Here is a 27,918-nt window from a genome sequence, read left to right as displayed (position 1 = left end):
CTGTAATAGTTCTTTTTGTTTGTTTGTTTTTAGAGATTCTTGCTCCGTCACCCAGGCCAGAGTGCGGTGGCACAAATACGGCTCAGTGTAGCCTCGACCTCCCAGGCTCAAGTGATCCTCCCACCTCAGCCTCTTGAGTAGCTGGGACTACCAGAGCATGCCACCACACCCGGCTGATTTTTGTATTTTTAATTTTTTTTGTAGAGACGGGGTTTTGCCATGTTGCCCAGTTTGGTCTTGAACTCTTGAGCTCAGGTAATCTGCCCATCTTGGCCTCCCAAAGTGCTGGGATTACAGATGTGAGCCACCTCACCCGGTCTGTAACAGTTCTTAATCCAAATAGTTTATAGTGAACACATATTACAACACATTCCATATTGTATCATATTAGGTGAAAATATATCAGAAAATGAGTCTTCATTAACAAGGTACAGCCAACGTTTCTCCAAAATTAATTACCTTTTTCCGTTTAAGTCAAAATAGCATAATACCATGATCATTATGGCTTTGTGTCTTTTCTGATAATATCTCAGTCTGATCTCAAAAAACAAAGGAAAAGCTGGGTGTGGTGGTGCACACATGTAGTCCCAGCTACTTGGGAGGTTGAGGTGGGAGGGTGGCAGAGCAAGATCCTGTCTCTAAAAAAAAAAAAAAAAAGGCCAGGTGTGGTGGCTCACACCTGTAATCCCAGCACTTTGGGACGCTGAGGCGGGTGGATCACGAGGTCAGGAATTTGAGACCAGCCTGGCCAACATGGTGAAACCGCATCTCTACTAAAAATACAAAAATTAGCCGGGCACAGTGGCGGTCGCCTGTAATCCCAGCTACTCCGGAGGCTGAGGCAGGTGAATCACTTGAACCCAGGAGGCAGAGTTTGCAGTGAGCTGAGATCACACCACTGCACTCTAGCCTGGGCGACAGTGAGACTGCGTCTCAAAAAAAAAAAAGGAAAATTTAAAAAAGTGGGGATACAGATATGTTTGAATGACAAAGCCCTTAAGTTTGACTTAAGACCTTTACCTCTGTGTTTGTTTGTTTAGTTATTGAGACAGAGTTTCACTCTCGTTGCCCAGGCTGGAGTACAGTGGTGTGATCTTGGCTCACTGCAACCTCCATCTCCCAGGTTCAAGCAATTCTCCTGCCTCAGCCTCCAGAGTAGCTGGGATTACCAGCACCAGCCACTACGTCTGGCTAATTTTTATATTTTTAATAAAAAGGGGGCTTCACCATGTTGGCCAGGACCATCTTGAACCCCTGACCTCAGGTGACCCGCCTGCCTCGGCCTCTCAAAGTGCTGGGATTACAGGCGTGAGCCACCACTCCCTGCCCTATCTCTGTGTTTAAATGAGGGTAGAGATAGGAAAACTGTAAAAGACAAAGGAAGAAACACCTTGAATTACATGTTGTATGTGAGATGGAAGCATTTTCCTTTAAAGCTGTGTAACTGGAAACATCTTCTGGACAAGGCAATACAAAAACACTACATTACAGCATTGTGCAATGAATACACACACTGCATTTCACAATAACTGAAAACTATTGGGGATAACCACCTCCAATGACTACTGATTCAGAGAATAAAAAGATTAATGGTTCCAAATTACTTGAGACTTAGGTAAAATAAAAATAAACAAAAAACTTTCTTTTTTTTTGAGACAGGGTCTTGCTTGGTTGCCCAGGCTGGAATGCAGTGGTGTGATCTTGGCTCACTGCAACCTCCACCTCCCTGGGCTCAGGTGATTCTCTCACCTCAGCCTCCTGAGTAGCTGGGCCCACAGGCAGGCGTCACCACACCCAGCTAATTTTTGTATTTTTTTTTTTGTAGAGATGGGGTTTCACCATGTTGTCCAGGCTGGTGTCAAACTCCTAGGCTCAAGTGATCCTCCCACTTTGGCCACCCAAAATGCTAGGATTACAGGTGTGAGGCACCGTGCTCCCCCTCAAAAGAACTATTTTTTAAATGGCGGTATATATGGTATGCAATAAGACTCCCATAAATCTGGCAGAGTCTTTTTTTGTGCGAAGTGGGGAGGGCAGGGGTCAAATGTAGCATATTTAATAGTGACTACATTCAAGAAAAATATAAATCCAACTTCAAAACAATGCTTTCTTTTTCTTTTTTAAACAATGTTTTATTCAAATCAATTCAAACTTTATAAAAATTTTAATGTTGCAAGATAATACGATCTCTTACGAGAACCAATTGTATAATCAAGTTCTAACCAAGATAATGTTTACTAATCTAACAAGATCAAGATAAAACATTTACCAAAGGAAAATACAGATAATACAAAAAATACTATCATAGGAATCTAAGATCATCTAATACTTTAAAAAATAATAGTTCTAGTTGTCTTTATATGTTATGACAATGTATAGCAGAGTTTAATAACAGAAAAAGCAACAATGTCTATATTGGTGGGATAAATTTCTTTAAGATTTTTATGTGCAAGACCATTTAAAAAGAGGACAAACCACAGATGAAAATGAAGGCAACAGAAAAATTCAACTTTTCACAACCAAAAAATTAGCGCAACCTTAAAATATTTGGAAAATGATGTTCTAAAAGATATGTTGTGGATCTGTGTTCTCTTGTCTAAGATTATATCAAAGCATAATTCTAAATCTTTCTAAAGTGTAAGATTAAAAATACTTAATCTAATTTACAAGGTATACGTAAATTCTGTGTTTTATCACAGGTATGTCTCTCCAACACTAGCTTTTGAAAATGGGCCATTTGAAGAGACAACAATTTTTAGGCCAGGCATGACCCACCATGCCTGTAATCCCCAGCACTTTGAGAGGCCAGGGCAGGAGGATCATGTAAGGCCAGGAGTTCAAGACTAGCCTGGGCAACATAGTGAAATTCGGTCTCTACAAAAAAAAAAAAAAAAAATTAGCTGGGTGTGTTGGCTCATGGTGGGAGGATCACTTGAGCCCAGGATCCTCCCACTGTGATCCTCCTACCAAACACCATCATGCCCTGTGATCGTGTTACTGCACTCTAGCCTGGGTGACGGGGTGAGACCATGTCTCAAAAATAAAGACAACAATTTTCATTCAAAAAATTTCATTCAGGCCAGGCGAGGTGGCTCACACCTGTAATCCCAGCACTTTGGGAGGCTGAGGCAGGCAGATCACCTGAGGTTAGGAGTTCGAAACCAGCTTGGCCAACATAGTGAAACCCCATCCCTACTAAAAATACAAAAATTAGCTGGGCGTGGTGGCACATGCCTGTAATCCCAGCTACTCAGGACCCTGAGGCAGGAGAATTGTTTGAACCCAGGAGGTGGAGGTTGCAGTGAGGTGAGATCATGCCACTGCACTCCAGCCTGGGCAACAAGAGCCAAAGTCCGTCTCAAAAAAAAAAAAAAGGAAATAAAAATTTCATTCAACTTTACTTGAGATTGAATAAATATGAAATGTGCTTTCAATACATAAAAATAATAGTGGATAGCAGCAAAGGAGTGGCGGTAGCAGTGGAGGAGGAGTTGTGGCAGATTAAGGAGAATCTGAGAATTCCTATTGTAATTATTTGGAAATTGATAAAGATAATTCACAGTTCTAAAAACTCAAGACTTTACTTTTTAAAGGACCAAAATAAACTCAAGACACCTTGCCAACACTTTCCCACCTCTCAACAAATTGATTACTCTTTTACACATAAAACTGAAACAGTTATGGCATCAAAATTGATAGCAACGAAAGTTTGTAAAACTGTATTTCAGTCTCTTTTTCTTGATTCCAAAGTGAAAGATGCAGGGTTTTCATAATCTTTTAGCAATGTTTCCCCTGTCAATAAGCCTTCATTTCGTTTGGCAAAGACAGTTTTTGAAATAAGTCTATTCTGGTATGCTGACATAAAACAAATGACATGGATGCTGCAAAGAACAAACCTGTATGAATTGTAATATTGGATTGATCAGTCTTAGGGGGTAAATTGCAGATCCAGGCAACCGAGACCTTGAATAAGAAAAAACTCTATTTTCCAGAGTCCCTGGTTGAATGTTCAATTAGATCAACTAATTGTCCTTTTACATCTGGTTGTTCATAAAAGCAAAACCTGCCATTTGAGTGTTCAATTCTAGTGTGAAGTGTTTACTATGGGAGCAAAAGCTTGAGCTTGAAAAATGACGGTCATTAGGGCTATCTGGGACAAGAAAAAAACCATCTAGCACATTTGCTCACTTCTCTTCTGCCTGTCAGCGTGTGATTGCCCCCAGCACCATCCTTATTTTGCAAGTTTTTTCAGCTCCTCTGTAAGGCTTATCACAACCATAGTGTCACTACTTTGGACAGAATCATCAACCCTTGCCATCCCAGGAGGAGAGTCGGATCAGAATTCAAATGACAGTGGATACTTTCAGACACATGGACAACTGCACCTGTGAGTCCACAGAAGTTCCTTTAGATTTGATTGTTCTGTATTTGAGGTAGTAATGATGAAAGTGTCTTCAGGAATGTCTTCATGACTTGTTCTTGGGCTCTGCATTGTAACTCCTACAGGTGCCAATTAACAAGCCATTCGGCGATGGATCCGCAAAGATCTCCAGGGCAACGACCAGGTCCTGGTCTACCCGATTCTCAGCTTTGGGGATAGAATTCCCAGAAACTTCTGTGTTCGGAGTTGGTTCCTTACAGTGGGTTCTTAGTCTCGCTGACTTCAAGAATGAAGCCGTAGCCCTTCGTGGTGTTATAGCTCTTTTTTTATTTTTTATTTTTTTTATTTTTTATTATTTTTTTTTTTTGAGACGGAGTCTCGCTCTGTCGCCCAGGCTGGAGTGCAGTGGCCGGATCTCAGCTCACTGCAAGCTCCGCCTCCCGGGTTCACGCCATTCTCCGGCCTCAGCCTCCCGAGTAGCTGGGACTACAGGCGCCCGCCACCTCGCCCGACTAGTTTTTTGTATTTCTTAATAGAGACGGGGTTTCACCGTGCTAGCCAGGGTGGTCTCGATCTCCTGACCTCGTGATCCGCCCGTCTCGGCCTCCCAAAGTGCTGGGATTACAGGCTTGAGCCACCGCGCCCGGCCGGTGTTATAGCTCTTAAAGGTGGCATGGAGCCAAAGAGTGAGCAGCAGTAAGATTTATTGTGATAGAGCAAAAGAACAAAGCTTCCACAGCGTGAAAGGGGACCCAAGCAGGTTGCTGCTGCTGGCTGGGGGTGGCCAGCATTTATTCCTTTGTTTGTCCCCGCCCATGTCCTGCTGATTGGTCCATTTTACAGAACACTGATTGGTGTGTTTTTACAGGGTGCTGGTGCATTTACAATCCTTTAAGCGACACAGAAGCTGATTGGTTACGCATTTTACAAGTGCTGATTGGTGCATTTACAATCCTTTAGCTAGACACAGAGCGCTGATTGGTGCTTTTTTTTTTTTTTTTTTTTTTTTTTGAGACGGAGTCTTGCTCATCACCCAGGCTGGAGTGCAGTGGTGCGATCTTGACTCACTGCAACCTCTGCCTCCTGGGGTTCATGCCATTTCTCCCTGCCTCAGCCTCCTGAGTAGCTGGGACTACAGGCACCCACCACCACGCCCAGCTAATTTTTTGTATTTTTAGTAGAGATGGGGTTTGACCGTGTTAGCCAGGATGGTCTTGATCTCCTGACCTTGTGATCCACCTGCCTCAGCCTCCCAAAGTGCTGGTATTACAGGCATGAGCCACCACACCTGGCCAGTGCGTTTTTACAGAGTGCTGATTGGTGCTTTTAGAATCTTTTAGCTAGACACAGAGTGCTGATTGGTGCATTTTACAATCCTCTTGTAAGATAGAAAACTTCTCCAAGTCCCCACCCAACCCAGAAGTCCAGCTGGCTTCACCTCTCACTTCCATGGGAGAACTGTCCAGACAACAGCATGACACCCTTGCAAAGGATAGAGCCTCTCATCTAAAGGCACAGAATACTGAATGTAGTCTTGAGGCATAAGTCCAATAAGTACAGGCACATGTTCATCGAGGTGAAGATGCAAGTCTCCACTCTGAAATTCTGAACTCTTTACTTTGTTCTTTGTATGAAGTTTCAGGCTGAAGATAGTGAAAATCCGTGCCAGACTTGGATTGGAAGAAAGAACCAAGGCTTTGAGTCTCATCGTCTCATTTCTGTTTTGATACATGTTTTCTTAGTTTGTAAGCCAAGGAGAGGACTATAGTGAAGATTGTGGAGGGAAGTGGACCTTATTGGTCTTTAAGCTCTCACATCTTTAAAGACTGTTGGTGCTGAGAGAAAAAGTATCCTCATCTGGCAGAACTCCCATAGGGTGTGCTCCCCTTGCTGTTCTGCTTTTGTTTTGCAGAAAGCTGCCTTTTCAATGTACTCATTAGGCTTTCACTGTTTTTTCCTTTTTTCCTTTTTCATCTTTCACTGTTGATATCACAGGTGGCCATATCTTTACCAGTGCAGCTACCAAATAAGAAATCATCTTTTCCACATTCACTAGCTAGTGATAGTTGTACTACCATGAAATCAGTTTCTTCTTTACTTTTATTCAGGTTACAAGATTTCTGGAAGGTGTTAAGATCGATTTTAATTAGTCTTTGTGACTGGTTACTTCATCCAGGGGAGTAATTTCTCTCTGGAATATTAGCTCCACACCCCTGGAGAGTCTGTGTGGCTGCATCTTCGTCTGGAGTTGGTTCTGGAGTTGGTTCCTTCCGGTCGGTTCCTGGTCTCTCTTACTTCAAGAATGAAGCCACGGACCTTTGCAGTGAGTGTTACAGCTCTTAAAGGTGGCATGGACCCAAAGAGTGAGCCGCAGCAGGATTCATTGTAAAGAGTGAAAGAACACAGCTTCCACAGCGTGGAAGGGGACCTGAGGGGGTTGCTGCTGCTGCCCTGCGGGAGTGAGGGGGTGGGGTGGGGATGTGGCCAGCTTTTAGTCCCTTATTTGTCCCTGCCCATGTCCTGCTGATTGGTCCATTTTACAGAGTGCTGAGTGGTCCATTTTACAAAACTCTAGCTAGCCACAGAGCGCTGATTGGTGTGTTTTTACAGAGCACTGATCGGTGCATTTTACAAACCTCTAGCTAGCCACAGAGCCGGCTGAGGGTGCTTTTTACAATCCTAGCTACAGAGTGCTGATTGGTGCATTTTACACTCCTCTCGTGCGTAAGGCAGAAAAGTTCTTTAAGCCCCCACCCGACCCAGGAAGTCCAGGGGGCTTCACCTCTCACATCTATGTATTTCTTCAGCTTCATTTAACCTTTGGAGCCATTTTTTTTTCAGCAGCAGCAGCACAGCAGTAGCCACCAGCCACGAGCCCGGGTCTCCTCCAACGCTGGTGCTACTGCTGTGAAATGTTGTGTTGTTTTGAGCAGCTGTATTTGTGATACTTTGTTACACAGCAGCAGAAAAGTATGCAACATCAGTGGTGTTATGGGGTGGCAAAGTTTGGGATTGGGGTTGAAGACTCAACTGATTTAATTATAATTGGTTCTAAATTTAAAATTGCCCACACAAAAAAACCCAGAAATCAATGTGAACAACAAGCACACAAAAGCACTTCCTTCAATGTCCAGATCAAGCCTTCTTCGTCACCCCCTCCAACCTTACCTGTTTCCTCCCTAGATATTCATAGAGAGTAATATATTTTATCATCTAAATAGTCTTCTGTATTGCTCTCTAGTAGCTTTTTGTGTATACCTAAGTAGGCTTCAGGTTCCTTGAGGGCGAGGATTTGTTTTGTTCATTTTTGTGCCGCCCACAGTGCCTTGCACATAGAGACTCTAGTAATGTTACTTATTGACTGAAGAAGTACGAGCATGACCTGCATTTAACAACAAAAAGAGTTTTAGTTAATTAGCACCTGCTCATCAGCAAGGCCTAAACATCTGCCAGTGGAATCGGCGAAGTCTCTTCCTAAAAGTTGAAAAGCTGAGTTTATTCATCACAGATTGGGAACTTGTAGTAGGTGTGTGTGTGAGCGGGGGAGGTTTTACCAGTTAAATCAAATTACAAGAGGTTGGTGCCCAATTTTCGAGGGAGTTTGTGTAGTGATCTTTGTCTTTTTCACTGCATGATGTGACTCTTGATTATGGGATGGAAGAAATTAGCATTATGAATTTTCTCTGTGCTTATTTCCATAATTAATTGTTTGTTGACTGTTTTGAAGAAATTTAAGCAGAATTTGAGGATTTAGTTTATCAAAAAAATGTAGTGAAGGGGCTAGGTAGCAAAAACTTTTTTCTTTTTTATTATACTTTAAGTTCTAGGGTACATGTGCACAACGTGCAGGTTTGTTACATATGTATACATGTGCCATGTTGGTGTGCTGCACCCATTAACTTGTCATTTACATTAGGTATATCTCCTAATGCTATCCCTCCCCCCTAGCAAAAACTTTTTGAAGAAATTCATTGACCTGCTTTCTTAGATCAATGACTTTTTGAAATAAAAAGGCTCTCAGAGATCCAACTTGTAGCCTCCAGTGGCTTGTAATAATTTCTTGCTGATGTGGCAAGTTACCTTAAATCGTTTCTAGAACAAGACGTGAGGTATAAATGCCAATGTGACAAAATGTCTGAACAGTAAGAACCCATTTGTTCAAGGAAGTGGAGGCAATTCATGACTAAATCTAGACGTGTGGTTTTAGGCAGATGGCAAGTGAATTCATTTATCATTGTTGATCGGCTTTGAGCTCAGTGGAATCGCCGATTGTGACGATCCGCAGAGCTAGTTGGTTGAAATGAAGTCACAACTCGGAGGAGAGTCATGAATTTTGACGAACATGAATCACCTTTAACATTTTTATGGCTGCCTTCGGAGTGCAAACCCCCGGCATGTCCCTGCGTTATTAAGCATTTGCCCTATCACTGTGGGCAGGAGTCTTCTGAATACCAAAACGATTTTGAAATTTCGGGCTATACGGTCAACATTGGAGGTGTCTCCATTCAACTGGCCCTGTGAAAGTTTCAGTCTTTTTCATCGAAGTGCCGAAATCGATGGCCGAGTCACAATGAAGACGGCTTCAATCGGAACCCTCTCGCTCCTCGTTTGGAGCAGCTGTCTTTGCGAGGCAATCTTCTGAATTGACTGGATCGGAATTGATCCGTGAGAGTCGTAACCATCCGTTTTTGTACGAATAAAGTTGACAAACTTTTTTAGACGCCTTTGGCGTTTATGTTTAAAACGACACCACCTGCTAAGTAACAAACAGACTCTTCTTTATCGCCGTGGCAAAAATGTATTCTCCCCGTGTGTGTGTTTGTTTGTTTTTACCCTTCCGCTACACTCTTAAGAAACTTAGCCGCTTCCGCCCGGGAGAGTGCCCTAACCGCGAGTCGGGTTGACAGGGCTGCTCGCATGCGCCGTCTCCACCGTGGTGTTTGTCGCAATGGGCGCTGCGCGGAGGGCTACATGGAATCTCGACTTTGCAGCTTGAAGTCATTTTGTTGGCGGCGCTGGTTACCGCGGCTACCTCCGCGCGGGCACTTGATTGTAACAGAAAGTAGTTCCGGCCCGTGTTGTTTCGGCCGAGGAGCCGTCGCCGCCATTTCAAGACCGTACTAGGTAGATGGCCAACTAGAGTTCCCAGGGTTCGAAGCCTGTAACTGCTGCCGCCGCTGAAGCCCTCCAGAGCATTGCTACGGCTGCTGCCCTTGTACTACTACCTCCAAATACGTTCTTGCCGGTAGTGGCGGCAGCAGGACCAATTACCTTTTTTTTGCTCTCCCTCGAGAAGCTCCAGATGGCGTCTTCCGTGGGCAACGTGGCCGACAGCACAGGTACCGGTGTCCCGTTCTACCTTGGCAGATGCCCCCTTGGGGTCTCGCGCCGTCCTCTACCTTGTATCACTCCTTCCCTCCCTTACCTCGAACCATCCCCATTACATCAGTGACATTGCTGAGCTTCTCGTGGTAGATCGGGTTTTCCGCTGTCGTCCGCTTCCCGAACATTTCCTCCTCCTGCCTTGCTTGCTTTTTGCTCCCTTTCTTGCTTTGTTTTTATTTCGTAAATGTTGTAGCTTTCCACTCTCTCTGGGCGCTTCTATCACACGTGCGCGCTTAGAATGTCGTGGAATGGACTGCATTGGAATCCCTGCCCTTTCACTCCTTTGCAGCGGTTTTCTCCCCTAATTCCAGCTCTTCACCTCTCCTTTTTTCCCTCCGTCTCCCCCTCCAGCCTTTTCCCCTTAGCCAGATTTGGTCCTTCTCTTCCAATCTAGGGCGGGGGTGCCGTTCAGATGTAATCATATCCTCACTTTGCATCACCCGAGGACGAGCAAAAGCTCGTCGATGGTGCCACAAGTCACCTCGAGAAGTGGGGACGTTGAGCAGCACCCCGCTAGGCAGTGCCTTTCTGGTGTTCTTTCGGTTGAGCGGTCCCGGTTTAGATTGGAAATTTCCAGGGGTTTCCTTTGCCATCGCTCAATTCCACCGCTGCCCTCAGCCTGGATTTCCCACCCTGTCCTCGGGGAACCACACCCTTCCCTTCGCGAGGTTGCCAGCCCTGCTGTTCACTTCCTATCCTTGGGGGAGAAACCACCCCGACGCTGCTGCTTTGGCGTTGACCACCCTGCCCGCCCAATTCTCGCTTTGTGTTACTTTCTCGATGTATTCCTCCGCCGCCGCCTCTGGGTCTGCCATCCCCATTCTTTAGCCCAGCATCTCTTTATTCACAGGGTGTAATATTTTTTTAAGTTTCCATCTCTGCTTGAAGAGTTTGTAAAGCAACTGGAGTGTAGCTGCACAAGTACAAGGCGGTTGCCCTTTTAGACAATTCAGTCGCGAGCATTTGGTACTAAAACTACGAAAACAACCAAATTATAGGAGTGTCCTTCAGCTGCCTTTCCATATTGAGTCGATTTGGGCGGAAGGGGGTGGGGAATTGGGCTGCGCTTCTGAGGTTTCCCGCGAGGTTATTTTTTTGATTGTTTCTCAGTTAAGATGTGTGGAGGGTTTTAGTTCCTGTTTCTGGAAGTTGTGCTGTAAGTAGTAGGTGAATCGTCCATAGCATCTTATCCGTAATCGTAGGGAGTGGGATTAATAATTAGTCCGTGCCCCTCTCCCCACTTCTCCACCGTGATTTTCAAAGGTTTGAGATTCTGTACTAGCTTGCCCTTTTTAATGTGTTATTTTATTTGAGGAAGCTGTCGTTTCAAGTGTTAAAATAGATAAGCGGCATTGAAAAGTGACAAAGTAATGTGTGAAAACAAGGAGCTAGGAAGTTCTAGAAACTTAGCTAAAATGTAATTTTAGTTTCTATTAGAGAGATAACCTCTCCCAGATGTGGATGCCAGTCTCAGTGCTCTTTGTGTTGGTGGTCAGCTGTGCATTCTGTCAGGAAATTTACTTTGCTTTCCTCAGTATCCAGAGAACACTCATCAGCTCTAATGATTGGGGAGCTGGGCTCAAGTTTGAACTCGTCACCTTAACCTTGGTAGAATTAAAAAATTTGTCCATGGTTTCCCATTACAACCAGCTAGTGAAGTGCTACGGTCGAATTCCCAGTTTAAGTATTTACAGTTGTGACAAGCAGTTTTTTTCCCCTCTTTGGGCTTTAGCTATATCCTTTAAAGATCTTGATGTATCTGGATTAAGTCAGTTGCAGCAAAGTGCTTTTATTTATTCGTTATGTTGCGCTTTATCAAATATCTTATATTTTAGCGTCCATCCCCCCTCCTCCCCAACGTTTTGACCATTGCAGTTGCAGATAACTGCCTGGTTTATATAGGCTTGTTTGCACTGTCTTAATCCTTTAGTCAATACCAGAGCTCTTTGGAAAATGTTAGTGCTAAACCAACGTGGGTGGGATTTAGCCAATTTAGTCTCCTTGTGAGTTTGGGATGGTAGAGGAGCAGTAAAATCTTGGGTCTTTATTTAAAATGTTTGATGACCCCTTTAACTATTTTGGCTGTTGACAAATGACAAACATCTTGTTTATCAGCTGTTTTAAAAATAGCACTTTGACTTTTTGGTTTTTCCCTTAGGCTCGTTTCTACTTGTCCTTTTAAAGAATTAAATTGTGAAATATACAAACACATTGATAGAATTTAAAGAGTTAACACATCTGTTGTCCTCACTGAGGTTAAGACTGGTAGATTGTTACCAGTACTCCACTTCCACAAATCCAACCTGAAATATGGTACAAAATATTAAGTTTTCCAATATGTTATTCTGGTATTATTAAGTCTTTGTGACCTTGCAAATCACACGTTTAATATTTTGTTTCTGTATGTAAACTAAGGTATAAGGAATGATGTTCGGTGAATCCTTAGATGCTACCTATGATTTATAATTTAAAAGTACAAAGTATTTTTGGTCATAAAATGTAATCTCATATGGAAGTAAATATTCCTTTCTAGTTTGGGAAAGTATTAATGGGTGAATTCTAAAAATGTCAATTCTGCACTTGATGTTAACTTGGAGCTATAAATAACGTGCAGAACACTCTAGTGCTTTACATAGTTTCAAGCATTTCCATTTTTAAGTTAAATATACCATATTTTTACATTTTTTTGTTTACATTTCTAACTTTTTGTTTTCCCCCCTCCTTCCCTCAAATGTTTTGATGATTCTCCAGAACCAACGAAACGTATGCTTTCCTTCCAAGGGTTAGCTGAGTTGGCACATCGAGAATATCAGGCAGGAGATTTTGAGGCAGCTGAAAGACACTGCATGCAGCTCTGGAGACAAGAGCCAGACAATACTGGTGTGCTTTTATTACTTTCATCTATACACTTCCAGTGTCGAAGGCTGGACAGGTAGGAGATGTGGGGGTACCTGCTCGTGATTGCTGCCTCTGGGTGCTGAGCTTGAAAAATGATACTTAAATATTTGAACTTGAAATTTTTCCAGTACCGGGTTTCAACTGAGCCGCCAACGCACATCTGCTCTCTCTTGCCCACTTGTGACATGCCCAGCTGCCAGTTTTTCTCCTTCCTTTTGTGGTGGTGGTTATATTATCAGTATGACTAGGGACCTTTTCTAGATTTTTCTACCTGGGTCTGCTGCTTTCTAGACTCTGTTCAGGTAATAAATTATTATCAATGTATATCTGAGCATCCAGTCTCCCTTTCATGAGACCTGTCAGTTTGAGGGACTGAAATGCTCAGAAATGGTGGTTATGTATGCTGTGGCAGGAGATGCATACCTGAAGTTTCGTTAAGTTGTTATGGTGTGTTGCTTTTAGTTAATCAGTTGAATTAATCAAAAGGGAAGAATTTGTGTTCTTGTCCTTTTAATAATTGTCATTCTGGCATATTTAGACACTTAAAGATGTGCATCATTAAATCTTAACAAATGGAAAACGAGACTCGTGCACAGAGCTTTTCATTTTTCATCTTAATGATCGTGATTTCCAATGTGTGTGTGTGTTTTTTTTTTTTTTGTGATGGAGTTTCGCTCTTGTTGCCCAGGCTGGAGTGTAGTGGCGCCATCTCGGCTCACCGCAACCTCTGCCTCCCAGGTTCAAGAGATTCTCCTGTCTCAGCCTCCCGAGTAGCTAGGATTACGGGCATGCAACACCACGCCCAGCTCATTTTTGTATTTTTAGTAGAGACGGGGTTTCTCCATGTTGGTCAGCCTGGTCTTGAACTCCCGACCTCAGGTGATCTGCTAGCATTGGCCTCCCAAAGTGCTGGAATTACAGACGTGAGCCACCACGCCCAGCCAATGTGGTAGTTTTGTAACAAGACCCTAGTTAGAATTTAAAAAAAAAATTTTTTTTTTTTTTTTTGAGATGGAGTTTCACTCTTGTCACCCAGGCCGGAGTACAGTGGAGCAATCTCAACTCACTGCAACCTCTGCCTCCCAGGCTCAAGCGATTCTCCTGCCTCAGCCTCCCGAGTAGCTGAGATTACAGGCGCCCGCCATCATGCCTGGCTAATTTTTTGTATTTTTAGTAGAGACAGGGTTTCACCATGTTGGCCAGGCTGGTCTCGAACTCCTGACCTCAGGTGATCCTCCCAAAGTGCTGAGATTACAGGCGTGAGCCACTGCACCCAGCCAGTAATTTTGTTTAGTAAGAAAAAGCTTTTCATTTTGAAATCTAGAATACCTCCACTTTTGAAAATCTTTGATTTTCCAAAATTTTCTGGCTATGCACTAGTTAAAAGATAAGGTATTTATAAAGAGCAATAGCGCAGGTTTCAAACTGTTTGAGTTGCATATGGGCCATACCTTCTTTTCTGTAATGTGAATACCCATGCATTAACACTTTTCACCTTTTCCAGATCTGCTCACTTTAGCACTCTGGCAATTAAACAGAACCCCCTTCTGGCAGAAGCTTATTCGAATTTGGGGAATGTGTACAAGGAAAGAGGGCAGTTGCAGGAGGCAATTGAGCATTATCGACATGCATTGCGTCTCAAACCTGATTTCATCGATGGTTATATTAACCTGGCAGCCGCCTTGGTAGCAGCGGGTGACATGGAAGGGGCAGTACAAGCTTACGTCTCTGCTCTTCAGTACAATCCTGTGAGTAAAATTTTGGTGGTTATTTTCCCTTCCTAGAAACCCAGAAAGAAACATAGTGTGATATTTCAGACACTAAAGTTGGTTTTCACATGGAATAAAGTCAAAAGTTTAGAAATGCTTATGTACTTAAAATGGTGAAATTGCTTTTAGCTGGTCTGGTCTGTGTTATGTTAAAATATTTATTTTATTTAGCAAGTTATATTAAAAAGCATAAAAATTCTTATTGCAAGAAATTACATCAATTTTAAAATAACACCTATAAAGTACAGGGCGCATGACTTTTTTTCTGCTGTGATTAACTTTGGATAAATTCTGGTAAGTGTTTGCAAGTTAATTGATTTTCAAGGAATTGTGGATAATGGGTCTTAATCTGTAAAATTTGTAATATAAAATAGTTTAAAACAAGATGCCACTATATGGAATGATGTGAAAACTAGGCTACAAAATTTCTTCCTCAATATCCTATTCTCTTTTCTTTCAGTGTAATTAGAAGTGATAGAATTTAGATGATACTACTTACACTGGGCTTTTGATTAGTTAAAAAATTTTTTTTGTCTAAGTTGCAGATGTATTCTGGGAACAAGTGAGGCTCAACTGGCAGACCTTAAATTCATACTGTGTTTAGGATCTCTGAAAGATACAAAAACATAAGACTCTCCCTCAGAACTTATGATGTAGTTAGAGAAAGTAGATGTAAACTTAAGAGGTAGGTGATAGTGGGGTTACAGAAATCTAGAAAAAGTTCCCAAGTTACATTGTCAACATTCAGTTTTGTAACCTACCTGGAAATGGCTAAGTTTATTTTAGCTACCATTTACTGAAAGTCTGTGTGGTCACTCTACTGACAGCTTCAAATCATTGGTCTTAGTTAATCCTCACAATAATTCTTCAAAATAGATGATATTATTTCTGATTTTATCAATTAAAAAACAAACCATGGACTCAGGGTTATGTGGCTTTCTTGGGATCACAAAGCTAGTAATGAAGTATTAATAGATACTAAAACCTGAGTCTGAATATCCTCAAAGCAAATGTTGAAGTGAAAAGAAATAAAAGTGGGATAATGTGCCCAGAGGGCACCTACCCATCAAAGCAGCCCTTAGCACAATCAAAAAACCATCGATATATCCTGCTGTCCCTTAATCTCCATTTTATTGGTTAGGAAACTAAAACTAAATTTAGTAGTTTGCTCAAAGATCCGAAGTCACTTTTCATGATGACATTTATTAACAATTTTTGTAGTTAATTTTGAGAGTTTAAACATGTCCTTTTAAAAAAAATCCATTGCTTTAAAAAAATTTTTTTAAGAGATGGAGTCTTACTATGTTGCCCAGGCTGTACTCATACTCCTGGGCTCAAGCAATCCTTCTGCCTCCACCTCCAGAGTAGCTGGGAGTACAGGTGTGTGCCACCACACCCAGCTTCTAAATTTATTGGTTTTTGAATGGATACAGTGAATACCTCCAGTTAGCACTCTTGGAGGTAGCAAATGAAACTAATTTCTCATCTGTCTTTTCAGAGACACTCACTGTATATATATGTACATTTGAGTGACTTTTTGTAAGTTTTATTGCAATACTAATCTAGCTAGTTACCCACATAAAGTTTTAGGGAGACCAGTATGTGCTGCCACTGGGCCTTGGACCCCATTTTTCCCAGGGATCAGGGCTCACCTCTGTACCCAGTTGTCACAGTAAGTTCTTTCCCTTTATTAATCAGGTTGATTCTACTCTTGTTGATAGTGTACTCTCTTACACAGCTGTGATTCTTGCCATCTTTAACTCTGATGCCCTTGGCTCGGATTTCCAGTTGCCTATGTGTGTAGCAGAGCAGTCATTGCTACTGATAGTGTACCAAGCAGTAGGAGCATGTTGAGAAGGAAAACTAAAGTGAGAGATTGAACCATGCTATTTAATACCTAACCTGCTGTTAGCAGGAAGCTTATTGTTGTACCCTACCAAGGAAGTGAGATAGTACTAAGATAAATCATGGGATTACCTCTCGAATGCATTGAATGGCCATGTGTTCTCATCTGGTTCTATGTTTCTTCTAGTGGAAGGTGCTGCCTTACTTATTTATTACTGTTTTTACCAATAAGAATGAAAATGGGATTGTGCAAATTCCCTTGATTTCAACTAAATGTGCCATAGTGATCATATTTTAATTTATTTCAGGATATCTAAAGTCTTAACTAGATTTAAACTTACTGTCAAATGCCTGTTGTCAATTCAGTAGTGGTAGAATCTTGCGTCTGTTCCTTATGTTCTTGTTGACAGTGCTTAAATGCATCATTAGTACATTGTGGGCCTGAATCATAGATGTAGTTGGCATTCTATGAAAAATGGTTAAAGAAACTCAGGTTATTTTGGTTTTGCAGCAGTGAAAGAGTAGAATGTTAAGGTAGTATCTTTGGTAACCTTGGTAACTGTTTTCAACAGTGTTTATCTTTTTAAGTCAATAGATACATCAATTTAGAAGTTGTTCTCTGTGACTTGATTAGAGAAATTATCTTTGACACAGCTATCATTTTTTTCATTCTGAATTATCTTCTATAATGTTGGGTGTTTTCATAATTTTGGTAAGATTTTAGTCTGTGTTGTTTTTTTTTTTTTTTTTTTGGAGACGGAGTTTTGCCCTTGTCACCCAGGCTGGAGTGCAGTGGTGCGATCTCGGCTCACTGCAACCTCTGCCTCCTGGGTTCAAACGATTCTTCTGCCTCAGCCTCCGAAGTAGCTGGGATCACAGGGGCCCACCACCACGCCTGGCTAATTTTTTGTATTTTTAGTAGAGACAGGGTTTCACCATGGTGGCCAGGCCTGTCTTGAACTCCTGACCTCAGGTGATCTGCCAGCTTCAGCCTCCCAAAGTGTTGGGATTACAGGCGTGATCCACTGTGCCTGGCCAGTCTGTTGTATTTGAAGGTCTTATTGCAGATAGCATCTTGCAGTGGCAGCACATGTTCTTTTACATGATGACTCAACTAGAGTTGCCTATACCTGGCGATTCCTTTTACAAATTATGTATAAAATTGTCCTTTGTGTAACGGCTATAACCCTGAGTTGTTTTAAACAGGTCTGTTTCTGAATCTATAGGTTGTTGAATTGTTGCTTGTGCTTTGATTGTGGATGCACAGAACGGAGAGCTGCTGGCATCCTGGCCATCATGTGTGTTCCTGTCGTGTTATTTATTACTGCTGAGCCTCACTTATACAGCTGCACTGTAGAAAACCATACATTTCGATTCTTTTTGTTCTGCTTTTTGTTAAGGTTGCTGTGCAAATGTCGTATTTAAATACGTGAGTGCTTATTGTGTATGCAATGCTTTGTTAGGAATTGGGGAGATGTGTTGTGGTTGAAGTTGCGGGTTATAATATAAGACAGGACCTAACCCATAAAGGAAAAAATGGTGTAAGCTCCTCGGATGATAATTGTTGGAGAGTATTAATCAGAAGATTTCCTCGAGTGGGTGCTTATAACCTAAGCATTCTGTAGGAAGGTAAATAGCAAGTAGACTTCCTTGGCTGAAGTGGTAGTCAAGTAGTAACAAGAAGTGAATGTAGTAGAGGAGAGTCAATTGGAAGATTTAGAAAGAATAGAGAGGCTGAGGAGTTTGAATTTAATTTGAGAGGCAATTGAGAATTACTGTAGGTTTTTATCGACCTGATTTTACTTCATATGTATGTATGTGTCTAGATGTTGTGGCTGGTGGGGGTGGGAGGCTCTAGGGGGAAAGGCAGGAAACTGATGCAATCTTAGGAGGAATAGTTCTATAGGAAAATTTTACTCATTTCCATCTCCTTTTATTCTCACGATTTTCCCTTGTTTACAGTGCCTCCTCCTTTGTCTATTAAAACCCTTCTCATCCTTCAAGGCCCAGCTTAAACTTCTCTTATGAGCTCATCATCTAGTTCTCTTAAAATTCTTTACTACTGAGTGGGCATTTAGTGTGTGCCTTGTCTTTTCACATAGATTTTAAGTGCCTCTTGATGATAAGGATTCTATATCTTTTCCCTACAGTTCCAGGCATGTTATTGAATTGAATAACAGTTTGCATGAAATGTATTAACGTGGGATGGATAGAATGGGCTAGTTTTGAGAAATATAACTGTCAAAAACGTTTTGATTTGATAGATGAAGCAGAAGTGATATCTTAGGTTTTGAACTTTTGGGAGAATGGTGGTGCCCTTGCGTTTTCTAGAAATTAGCTGTTCATGCACATAGATTTGGATCCCCAGACAGGAGAATTGGATTTCACCGTTACAATTAATATGACGTTTTAGCTTTTTCTAAAACTGTCTTATTGATTATCTTATAGTAATCTTGAAGATAATCTATTTTTAACTATGAGCATTGTGTTAACTTGATTTAGTATACTGTAATGGATCTATATGATAACAACAAAATATAGATAGACAGATACACTGTTAGGACTTAAGTGGCATCCATCCAAGAGTTCATAGAAACTAGAGGGTAATAAAATTATGCATTGGTTGGCTACTATGTATGGCCATTACAGTCATTGTTGGAGAATTATTGCAAGACTTCTGATTATTATGGCTTAGAAAAGGCATAGGAATTGGTAAAAGTCCAAACATATATAACCACAATTATCAAGTAGTAGAAGGAGCTTGTATGAATGGATTGGATTATACAGTCATGGTCTGCCAAAACAGGGGTAACTCTTTAAGTTTAGAAAAAAACATAACTATACAAAGTAGATAGCAAGATTATATAATTCATTACTTCTGAGAGTATAGTGTTAAAAAGTGCTCAGACTAATTAGAGGAGAAGTCAAATAAGATTAATGGTACCTTTGATGTTTTGAGGATTAGTATTAGCCTTTTGTGCTCGAAGTGATGGGAGACAACCTAACTCTCTAGAACATCAGTCATTGCTTGAGGGACAGTCCTGAGTCAGGAAGATCATGGAACTGACCCAGTATGGCTGACTGTAAGATTGTGTGGCAGCCTGTACTTTGTTGGCAGACTTTTTGGTTCACCTGATGGATGATACTATACAACCACAAAAGCTGTTTATCAGTAGAATTAATGAACTGATTTTGGAAACCATAATATAGTTCCAGAGCAAATCATATATATGATGATTTTTCGGCACAGTTGACAGAATTTCATTTTCTAGGACTTAAGTCTCTTTCACCCATGGAACAGTTTGGAATAATAAGCATACTTCCTATTGTCATTGTTTCTGCCTGTCGACTGGTAGATGTGACTGACAATGGCAAAATAGGGCAAATAAAAATTTAAGCTCACTGTCGTGATGAGTGTCTCATCCAGATGAACGGACTGGTGAGTCAGATGACTAGCAGCACAATTGAGCTGCTAATAAAAAGCAGAGTCAACTGCTTTTCATTATTCACCCACTCAACTCTAATGGCACTTAATACTAATGAGTAATCTAGTGGCAGGTGCCAGGATTGAGGCTTTGGTTGGATAATTCTTCTGCCCGATAGTGAAATGAAGTCAGGGTTTCTAAATATGCCTGACAGCCTAAGGGGAGGTTTGCTCATAGGTAGTCATTTGCTAAATATGTTTTTTTCCACTCTGGAAAATTTTTGGTCCTTGACACAGGAGTGATTCATCATAACCTTGAATAACATAGTTGGACAAATATTTGAGATGTGTGTGTATATATATATTCCTTTTCTTTTTTTTTTGAGACAAGAGTCTCTGTCGCCCAAGCTGGAGTGCAGTGGCGCGATCTCAGCTAACTGCAGTCTCTGCCTCCTGGGTTCAACCGATTCTCCTGCTTAAGCCTCCCAAATAGCTGGGATTACAGGCACACGCCGCCATACCCGGCTAATTTTATATTTTTAGTAGAGATGGGGTTTCACCATGTTGGCCAGGTTGGTCTTGAACTCCTGACCTCAGGTGATTCTCCCACCTTGCCCTCCCAAAGTGCTGGGATTACAGGCATGAGCTACCGCGCCCAGCCTGATATATATGTATTTTTTAACGTGACTGACATTTGGGGAGGAGAGAAAGAAGTTCTAGTAAGGTCCCATAGTCTTTTATGTGAAGCTAATGGGGCCAAATGCATTTCAACATTCAGAATTTTTAGGATGTTAGAAAGATAATACCATATATAAAACACCCAGAAAGGTCTGGAGCAGCACCTTTTAGTAAAACACATTTATATTTCTGCAGCAAAAGATAGGAGTATTCATACTAAGTGAAATAACTAAATTCTATAAATAGTTTCATGTCACCTCAAGTCAGGTTTAACCCTCAAATGAGATTTTGGAACTTTCTGGGATTTGGAATTGTGGATGAGGGGTTGTGGTCCTGCACTGAAGTTTGTCAGGCAGTATCTTTAGTTGATAGAATAAAATGGCAGGGAGCTAGATGCTTAAAAGTGATTTCAAGATATTTTTAATTGACAAAGCAGAGTATAATTAATGACAGTGTCTCTGGGTTTCTAGGATTTGTACTGTGTTCGCAGTGACCTGGGGAACCTGCTCAAAGCCCTGGGTCGCTTGGAAGAAGCCAAGGTAGGTGTTTGATAGAACACATTTAAACATCAGTGTTATGAAAACTTGTACTTTTTGCCAAGTCTTCAACTCTTCATTGAGCTATCTTCACAAAACAGTCCTTTGAAACTGAGGAAAACTGACGGCATGAATCGCCTCAGAATAGAGCAAGGCCAGGCTTTGGCATATCTGTTCTAAATCTGGGGGTAAAGCAAGAACCTGAACATTTTGGAGCCTTTCTGCTGAGCTAGACCATCTTTATAACACTGGGCTCCGTCATGATCTTATGTGGGAATAAATAACATTCCTTCAAATCTGAGGCTTGCCTGCTGGTGACAAGCAGAGCGCCTGTGATTTGGCTCAAGACTCCTATATGATGCAGGTGCCATTGAAAATGCTGCTCTTCTAAGTCCTTTGTGGCTTGTAAGTGGAGAAGAATTTCATCCAAATGTTACCCTGTAATACTGGCATTTAAAATTCTTATTTAACCTTCCTCCCTTCATCTTCCTCACCCTTTACAGTGGAAGAAAGGCTGTTAAAATGATTGCAAATTAATAATTGGAACATCCTGTCCCTTCTTGTCCCCGCTCCCTTCCCAAGTTCCTTTTTCCTCTTTTCCAATCCTAGTTGTCTACCTTCTTTTCTTCCTCATTTCCTTCTTTTTATTCCTCCCCACCCCAACCCCTTAAAAAAAGGTCAGAAGGACAAAGCTGGTTTGTTTGGGAAATGGACTGATCGAAAGAAAACTTGCCAAAGTGGAAAGGTGGCTTTTAGCATTCTGTGTTTCCAAATAATGAATTTGAACACCAGGTTGGGTTAATTAAAGCTTTTGGTATAATTTAAAATTAAATTTATAATGCAGTTGTCTTGTTACAAGCCACCTTACGCAACCGCGCTGCAGGGGTGAGGAGTGGGGAGAAACCAGAATGCTTCTGAAACTCCCACCTGTTGCTCTGAGCCCCACGCGCATGCTAATGCGTGGAGTGTATGCGCAGCGTAGCTGTCTGTTTGACTGCTTCATCCAGGGAGGGAGAAGGCTTTTCAGCACCATCTGATGTTAAAAGGCACAGTTTTAAGTGCACAGCTCATAAATTCTGCTGACATTTTGGATTAACCTTATGTAGGTTGCCAGCTAATGAATTGTAATTGATTTCAATCTTAGCCGATAAATCTAATTGGTAATTTATAGAACAAATATTTGATAAGCTCCTATTAATTGTCACCCCACCAAGCGGACAGCTAACATGAATTGCACTTCACTGCAGCTTTAGAGATCGGTTTAGGCTGAGACATTGCGCCTGCCTTAGGTTGCTGACTTCTTTATTTCAGAGCTCTGGAGACACCTAGTTTGAAAAATGTTATTCTGTTTTTTTGTGAGAACTTAGTAAACAAGAAAATACTCTTGAGTGAAATGCAATGTATTTCTTTTGTAATCAGTGCATTTGAAAATTCAAGCCAGCATATTCCTAGTAGATGGAAGCAAAATTAAGTTGTCTTTGTAGAAAATGAAGAGCCTTTCTTCCAGCAAAAATCCCTGCTGTATGCAATAGCCCTGATTAACCCTCTCCCTTCTGCATGTTTCCCATGTTACAGACTTGAGACTGTCCTCATTCCCATATGTAATAGACATCCAAAGAATTTCAATTGCTTTGTTGAACTTTTACTAATGATCTTGTTTTTATTTTCTCTCTTGTTTTTGGTTTTTCACCATTGATATTGTATTTAGAAGGTTTCAGGTGGGTGAAACCTCCTATTCCATGCGTAAGGTGCCTCGCTGAAGGGAGCTCGAGGCCTGGATCTAGGGCAGACACACAACCTCCTCCTCCTCTTCCAGCAAGGAACGCACCGAAAAGTCACATGATGAGAAATATGGTAACGGGTTTGTAACTGCCACAGCAAAACAATTTGCCTCCATGCCTGAATCTTCTGTCTTGTGGCTTCAGAAACAGCTTAAAATAATTTTATTTACAAGCAAGTTATGTAAGAGAATGTTTTATACTATAGCCACAATTCTGTCAAAGATAAGTAAAAGTTAATTGATGTTAAAAATTATTAGAGATAATTTACTTAGTAAAAGCTTCTAACTCTTCTTGTTGTTCATTTTTTTTCCTTTTTTCTTCTTTGTTTGGATTGCAGCATTCTGCTCTTCTGATGATGCGCTGTGACCCTGCAGTAGCGCACAGGCTGCGCAGCGTTAATGCGCATTGCGTGCGAATGAACCCCTGTGAACGGTTGACTAGATGAGTAATCTGATTGACTGGCTCCCTCAGTCCTATTCTGTAGCCTTTTTGGATAAAATTGGGTTTTAACGTACCTCGAGTCCAACTAATCTCATTAAACGAATATTCTCTATGGGCCTGTCTAGTAGATTAATGGATCTGGTTGGCCGTTTGCTGCGTCTGGGGGTGTTCTATGTAGCGCAGCAGTTCGCAGCGATTGCGCAGTGCGATGCTGTTAGGTTGCGCAAGCGATGTTTGCGCTCGCATTACAGGGACCTCAACCTAGGTGCAATCCTGTCATGTGAGGTTTCAGCTTCAGTCCTCCTTGGGAGACAGGGGCATTGTGAGAATGTAACTTAAAGCCTGGCTTTATGGTATCCAACTTGGCAGAAAGACATTTTTCTCTTCAGTAGCATAGTTTTGATGTTAGTGAGGAACGTTGTTGAAGAGCAGCGTTTCCCAAAATGTGTTTCATAGTATTCTAATAAAATGCCCAATGAAAGAAGAGTTCCATGGTCAACTAAGTTCAGGGAACCCTGTTATACTATTAAAGGCTTAGGGAAGTCCAGTAAAGAAAGCCGTTTTCCTAATTTATTTGATCATGAACTCCCTTTTTTTCAGCCATACCTCTTAACACCTCATAGAACACACTTTGGGAAACAGTGGGGGTAGGAAAACTCGGCCTCAAGTTGTGCCCTCTAGATAGCACTTGAAAACATGACAAGGGCCAGTAGTTGTTTGGGTAAGGGAACTCCAGCATAGAGCCTTATAGCACCTGACTTCCTAGTTAAGTCCCAGTGTAAGGGTTGGTCTATGGTTGGCAGAACTGAACATGGTGGTTTGCACTTGGGTTCTGGTGGCGCAGGCGCAGGAGCAGCCAGCTGTGGCAGCGCATTAGTTTTGGCGCAAGCGAGCCTATGCTGCAGGGTCACTTTTGGCTGGTCAGAGAAGGAATAATGATATCACCTTCTTCCCCCCTCCCCCCAATCTTTTTTTTTTCCCTTTACAAATTTTCCCCTTTCCCTTTACCTCCTTTCCCTCCCATCTTCTTTCATTAACCCCTCCTAAGGCATGTTATTTGAAAGCAATTGAGACGCAACCGAACTTTGCAGTAGCTTGGAGTAATCTTGGCTGTGTTTTCAATGCACAAGGGGAAATTTGGCTTGCAATTCATCACTTTGAAAAGGTTAGTCATTAAATTAATAATTGGTATTTTTGAAGTGCTTACGTGTGTAGTGTTTTTACTAGAACTAAATAATAGGTGTTAACCAGTCACATTATATCTTTGTTTCTCTGGCAGTATAGGCAGTATGTGACTTACAGAGAACAATGACTTGACTTAAATATTTTTTCAACTTGACAGTGGTGCAAAAGAGATACACAATAGAAATTGTACTTTGAGTACCCATGTAGCCATTCTGGTTTTCCCTTTCAGTACAAGATTCAGTAAATTACATGAGATGCCCAACACACTATTATAAAATAGGAAGGAGGCTGAGGCAGGAGGATCACTTGAGCCCAGGAGTTTGAGGCTGTAGTGAGCTATGACCATGCCACTGTACTTAGCCTGAGTGACAGAGTGAGACCCTGTCTCTAAGATTAAAAAATAAAAAGGTACCATAAAGACACATGCATGCGTATGTTCATCACTTCACAATAGCAAAGACATGGAATCAGCCTAGATGCCCGTCAATGGTGGGCTAAAGAAAATGTGGTACGTATATGCCATGGAATGCCATGTAGCCATCACAAATGAAATCATGTCCTTTGCAGCAGCATGGACGCAGCTGGAGGTTATTATCCTAAGTGAATTAACGCAGGAACAGAAAACCAAATACTGCACGTACTCACAAGTGGGAGCTAAGCATTGGGTACACATGGACAGAAAGGGGAACAATAGACAGCGGGGCTTACTTGAGGATGGAGGGTGGGAGGAGTGTGAGGGTACAAAAACTACTCACCGGGTACTATGTTCACTACCTGATGGACAAAATCATTTGTATACCAAATTGCTGTGACACAATTTACCCATGTAACAAACCTGCATGTGTACCCCGAACCTAAAATAAATGTTGGAATTAAAATAAAACTCATATTAAAGTTTTAAAAAAGGGCTTTGTATTAGATAATTTTGCCCAACTGTAGACTAATGTGTTCTGAGCATGTTTAAAATGAGGCTAGGTGGGCCAGGTACGGTAGCTCATACCTGTGATCCCAGTGCTTTGGGAAGCCGAGGGCAGATTGCTTGAACTTAGGAGTTGAAGATCAGCCTGGACAACATGACGAGACCCTGTCTCTACAAAAATTTTAGCTGGGTGTGGTGGTGTGCTCCTGTAGTCCCAGCCATTTGCAGGGCTGAGGTGGGAAGATTGCTTGGGCCTGGGAGCTGGAGGTTGCAGTGAGCCAAGATTGCACCACTGCACTCCAGCCTGGGTGACAAAATGAGACCCTGTCTCAAAAAAAAAAAAAAAAAAAAAAAAAAATTAGGCTAAGCTAGGATGTTCAGTAAGTGTTTTAAATGCATTTCGACTTAAGGTATTTTCAACTTATGATGGGTGTATTGGGACATAACCCCATCCTAAGTTGAGGAACATCTTTATTGCAGTGTTTCCTGGATAGTACATGGTATGGCAGTTTCCAGTTTTGTGTTGAAAATGTACTTTAGGCTGTGTACAGTGGCTCACACCTGTAACCAGCACTTTGGGAGGCTGAGGTAGGAGGACTACTTGAGCCTAGTAGTTTGAGACCAGCCTGGGCAACGTAGTAAGACCCTATCTCTACAGAAAATACAAAAAGTAGCCACGCATGGTGGCGCACGCGTGTAGTCACAGCTACTGGGGAGGCTGAGATGGGAGGATCACCTGAGCTTGGGAGTTTGAGTCTGCAGTGAGCTGTGATCATGCCACTGCACTCCAGCCTGGGCGATGGAGTGAGACCCTGTCTCAAAAAAAATGTACTTTAGTAATTAAAAATGATTTTTATAAGTGGGCTTTAAAGAAGCAGGGCTTCTTGGTGAAAAGGCAGATTCCAAGTCTGGGGCAGGAAGTTTAAAAAATGTTTTGGAATGTCTGGTCATACCAAAAAGCAAGGAAGCTTTGACATACTACTTTGTGTCAAAAGGACTCAGGAAGCAACTTGAGGAGGCTCCCACTGGCTAAAGATAAAGATGGAGACTTGAGCATCAATAAGAATAATAACTGAAATATACTACAGCTTACCAAATATGTTTAAATCTATGAGCTCATAATTATGCTAAAGCATTCATTGGTCACCTTTGGAAGACATATATATTAAGGAGCAATTAATTGGAAAACTGGTTAAAAAGAGAAGAATAAAGTGTTTGAGGAACCTCTATACTACTTCCCAAAAAGGCTTTACCAGTTTATACTTCCCCCATCAGTTACAAGGCTTCCCTTTCTTTACATCCTCACTAATACTTGTTATTATTCATCCTTTTGATGATAGCTATACTAACAAGTGTGAGATGCTAACTCATGGTTTTATTTTGCATTTCCTTGATGATTAGTGATGTTAAGCATAGTTTTTATGTATCTTACTTGACTTTTTTTTTTTTTTTTTGAGATGAGATCCTGCTCTGTTGCCCAGGCTGGAGTGCAGTGGCGTCATAATAGCTCATTGCAACCTCAAACTCCTGACCTCCCAAAGTGATGGGATTACAGACATGAGCCACTGTGCCTGGCCTGTACCTCTTCTTTTGAGAAATGTCTGTTTAGATCCTTTGCCTGTAGTTTAATGGGTGTATTTGCTACTGAGTTGAGTTCCTTATCCCTTTATCAGATGTATAGTTTGCAAATCTCCTAACCCAGGGGTTGCCTATTCACGCTGTGTAATTGTTTCCTTTACCGTGCAGAAGCTTTTTAGTTTGATGCAATCTCATTGCGTATTTTTGCTTTTGTTACCTGTGCTTTATACTAAGTGAAATAAACCAGGCACAGAAAGTTAGATACTGTATTATATCACGTATTTGTGGAATCTGAAAAAGGTGATTTCATAGAAACAGTAGAAAGGTGGTGAGGCTTGGGGGGTGGAGGAGGGATGGGGAAAAGGGAGATATTGGTCAAAGTGCACAAAGTTTCAGTTAGACTGGAGGAATAAGTTTTAGTGATCTATAGTACTACATGATGACCACAGTTGTTAATCATGTATATTTCAAAATTGCAAAAAGAATAGGTTTTTAATGTCCTCAACCACAGAAAATAGGTGATGGATATGTTAATTAGCTTGGTTGAATATTTCTAAAATGTATACATGGATCAAACCATCACATTGTATGCCATAAATATACACAATTACATGTCAACTTTAAATTTAAAAATTAAAAGTATAAAGCATTTGTCTTCCCTTTCCTGTATGAACTGGACCATAGAGTAACCTAATAGTTGATGGGGGAAGCTTCTCTTTATAAAAGCATTCTAGCTAATAAGTGAAGAAGGAATGATAGAGTATCATCATTAATAGTTAAAGCATTTAGGCCGGACGTGGTGGCTCATGCCTGTAATCCCAGCACTTTGGGAGGCTATGGTGGGCGGATCACCTGAGGTCAGGAGTTTGAGACCAGACTGGCCAACATGGTGAAACCCGGTCTCTACTAAAAATACAAAAATTAGCTGGGCATGGTGACAGGAGCCTGTAATCCCAGCTACCCGAGAGGCGGAGGCAGGCGAATCGCTTGAACCTGGGAGGCGGAGGTTGCAGTGAGCCAAGATTGCGCCATTGCCCTCCAACCTGGGTGACAGAGCAAGACTCCATCTCAAAATAAATAAATAAAATAAATAAATAA

General features: G+C 41.5%; 1 protein-coding gene and 1 pseudogene across 2 annotated transcripts in view; one reads left to right on the top strand and one right to left on the bottom strand.

Annotated features, from left to right (window-relative positions):
• Positions 1–5,738: 5,738 nt before the first annotated feature.
• Positions 5,739–6,549, bottom strand: LOC108583676 (annotated as a pseudogene).
• Positions 6,550–9,450: 2,901 nt separating this feature from the next.
• The window catches only part of OGT (O-linked N-acetylglucosamine (GlcNAc) transferase), a 42,269-nt gene continuing 23,801 nt past the window's right edge, over positions 9,451–27,918 (top strand). The window contains exons 1-5 of one of the 2 annotated variants that reach the window (XM_003917862.4): positions 9,451–9,720; positions 12,518–12,698; positions 14,169–14,412; positions 20,851–20,919; positions 24,187–24,303. In XM_003917862.4, coding sequence (XP_003917911.1) covers positions 9,684–9,720; positions 12,518–12,698; positions 14,169–14,412; positions 20,851–20,919; positions 24,187–24,303 — 648 coding nt within the window. In that variant the 5' untranslated portion in view covers positions 9,451–9,683. The remainder of the gene's footprint in view (positions 9,721–12,517; positions 12,699–14,168; positions 14,413–20,850; positions 20,920–24,186; positions 24,304–27,918) is intronic. The other variant, XM_003917863.5, reaches the window with a different exon arrangement.

Source organism: Papio anubis, chromosome X (assembly GCF_008728515.1).
Source record: "Papio anubis isolate 15944 chromosome X, Panubis1.0, whole genome shotgun sequence".
Classification (NCBI taxonomy): domain Eukaryota; kingdom Metazoa; phylum Chordata; class Mammalia; order Primates; family Cercopithecidae; genus Papio; species Papio anubis.
This window is presented reverse-complemented; position numbering and strand designations above follow the sequence as displayed.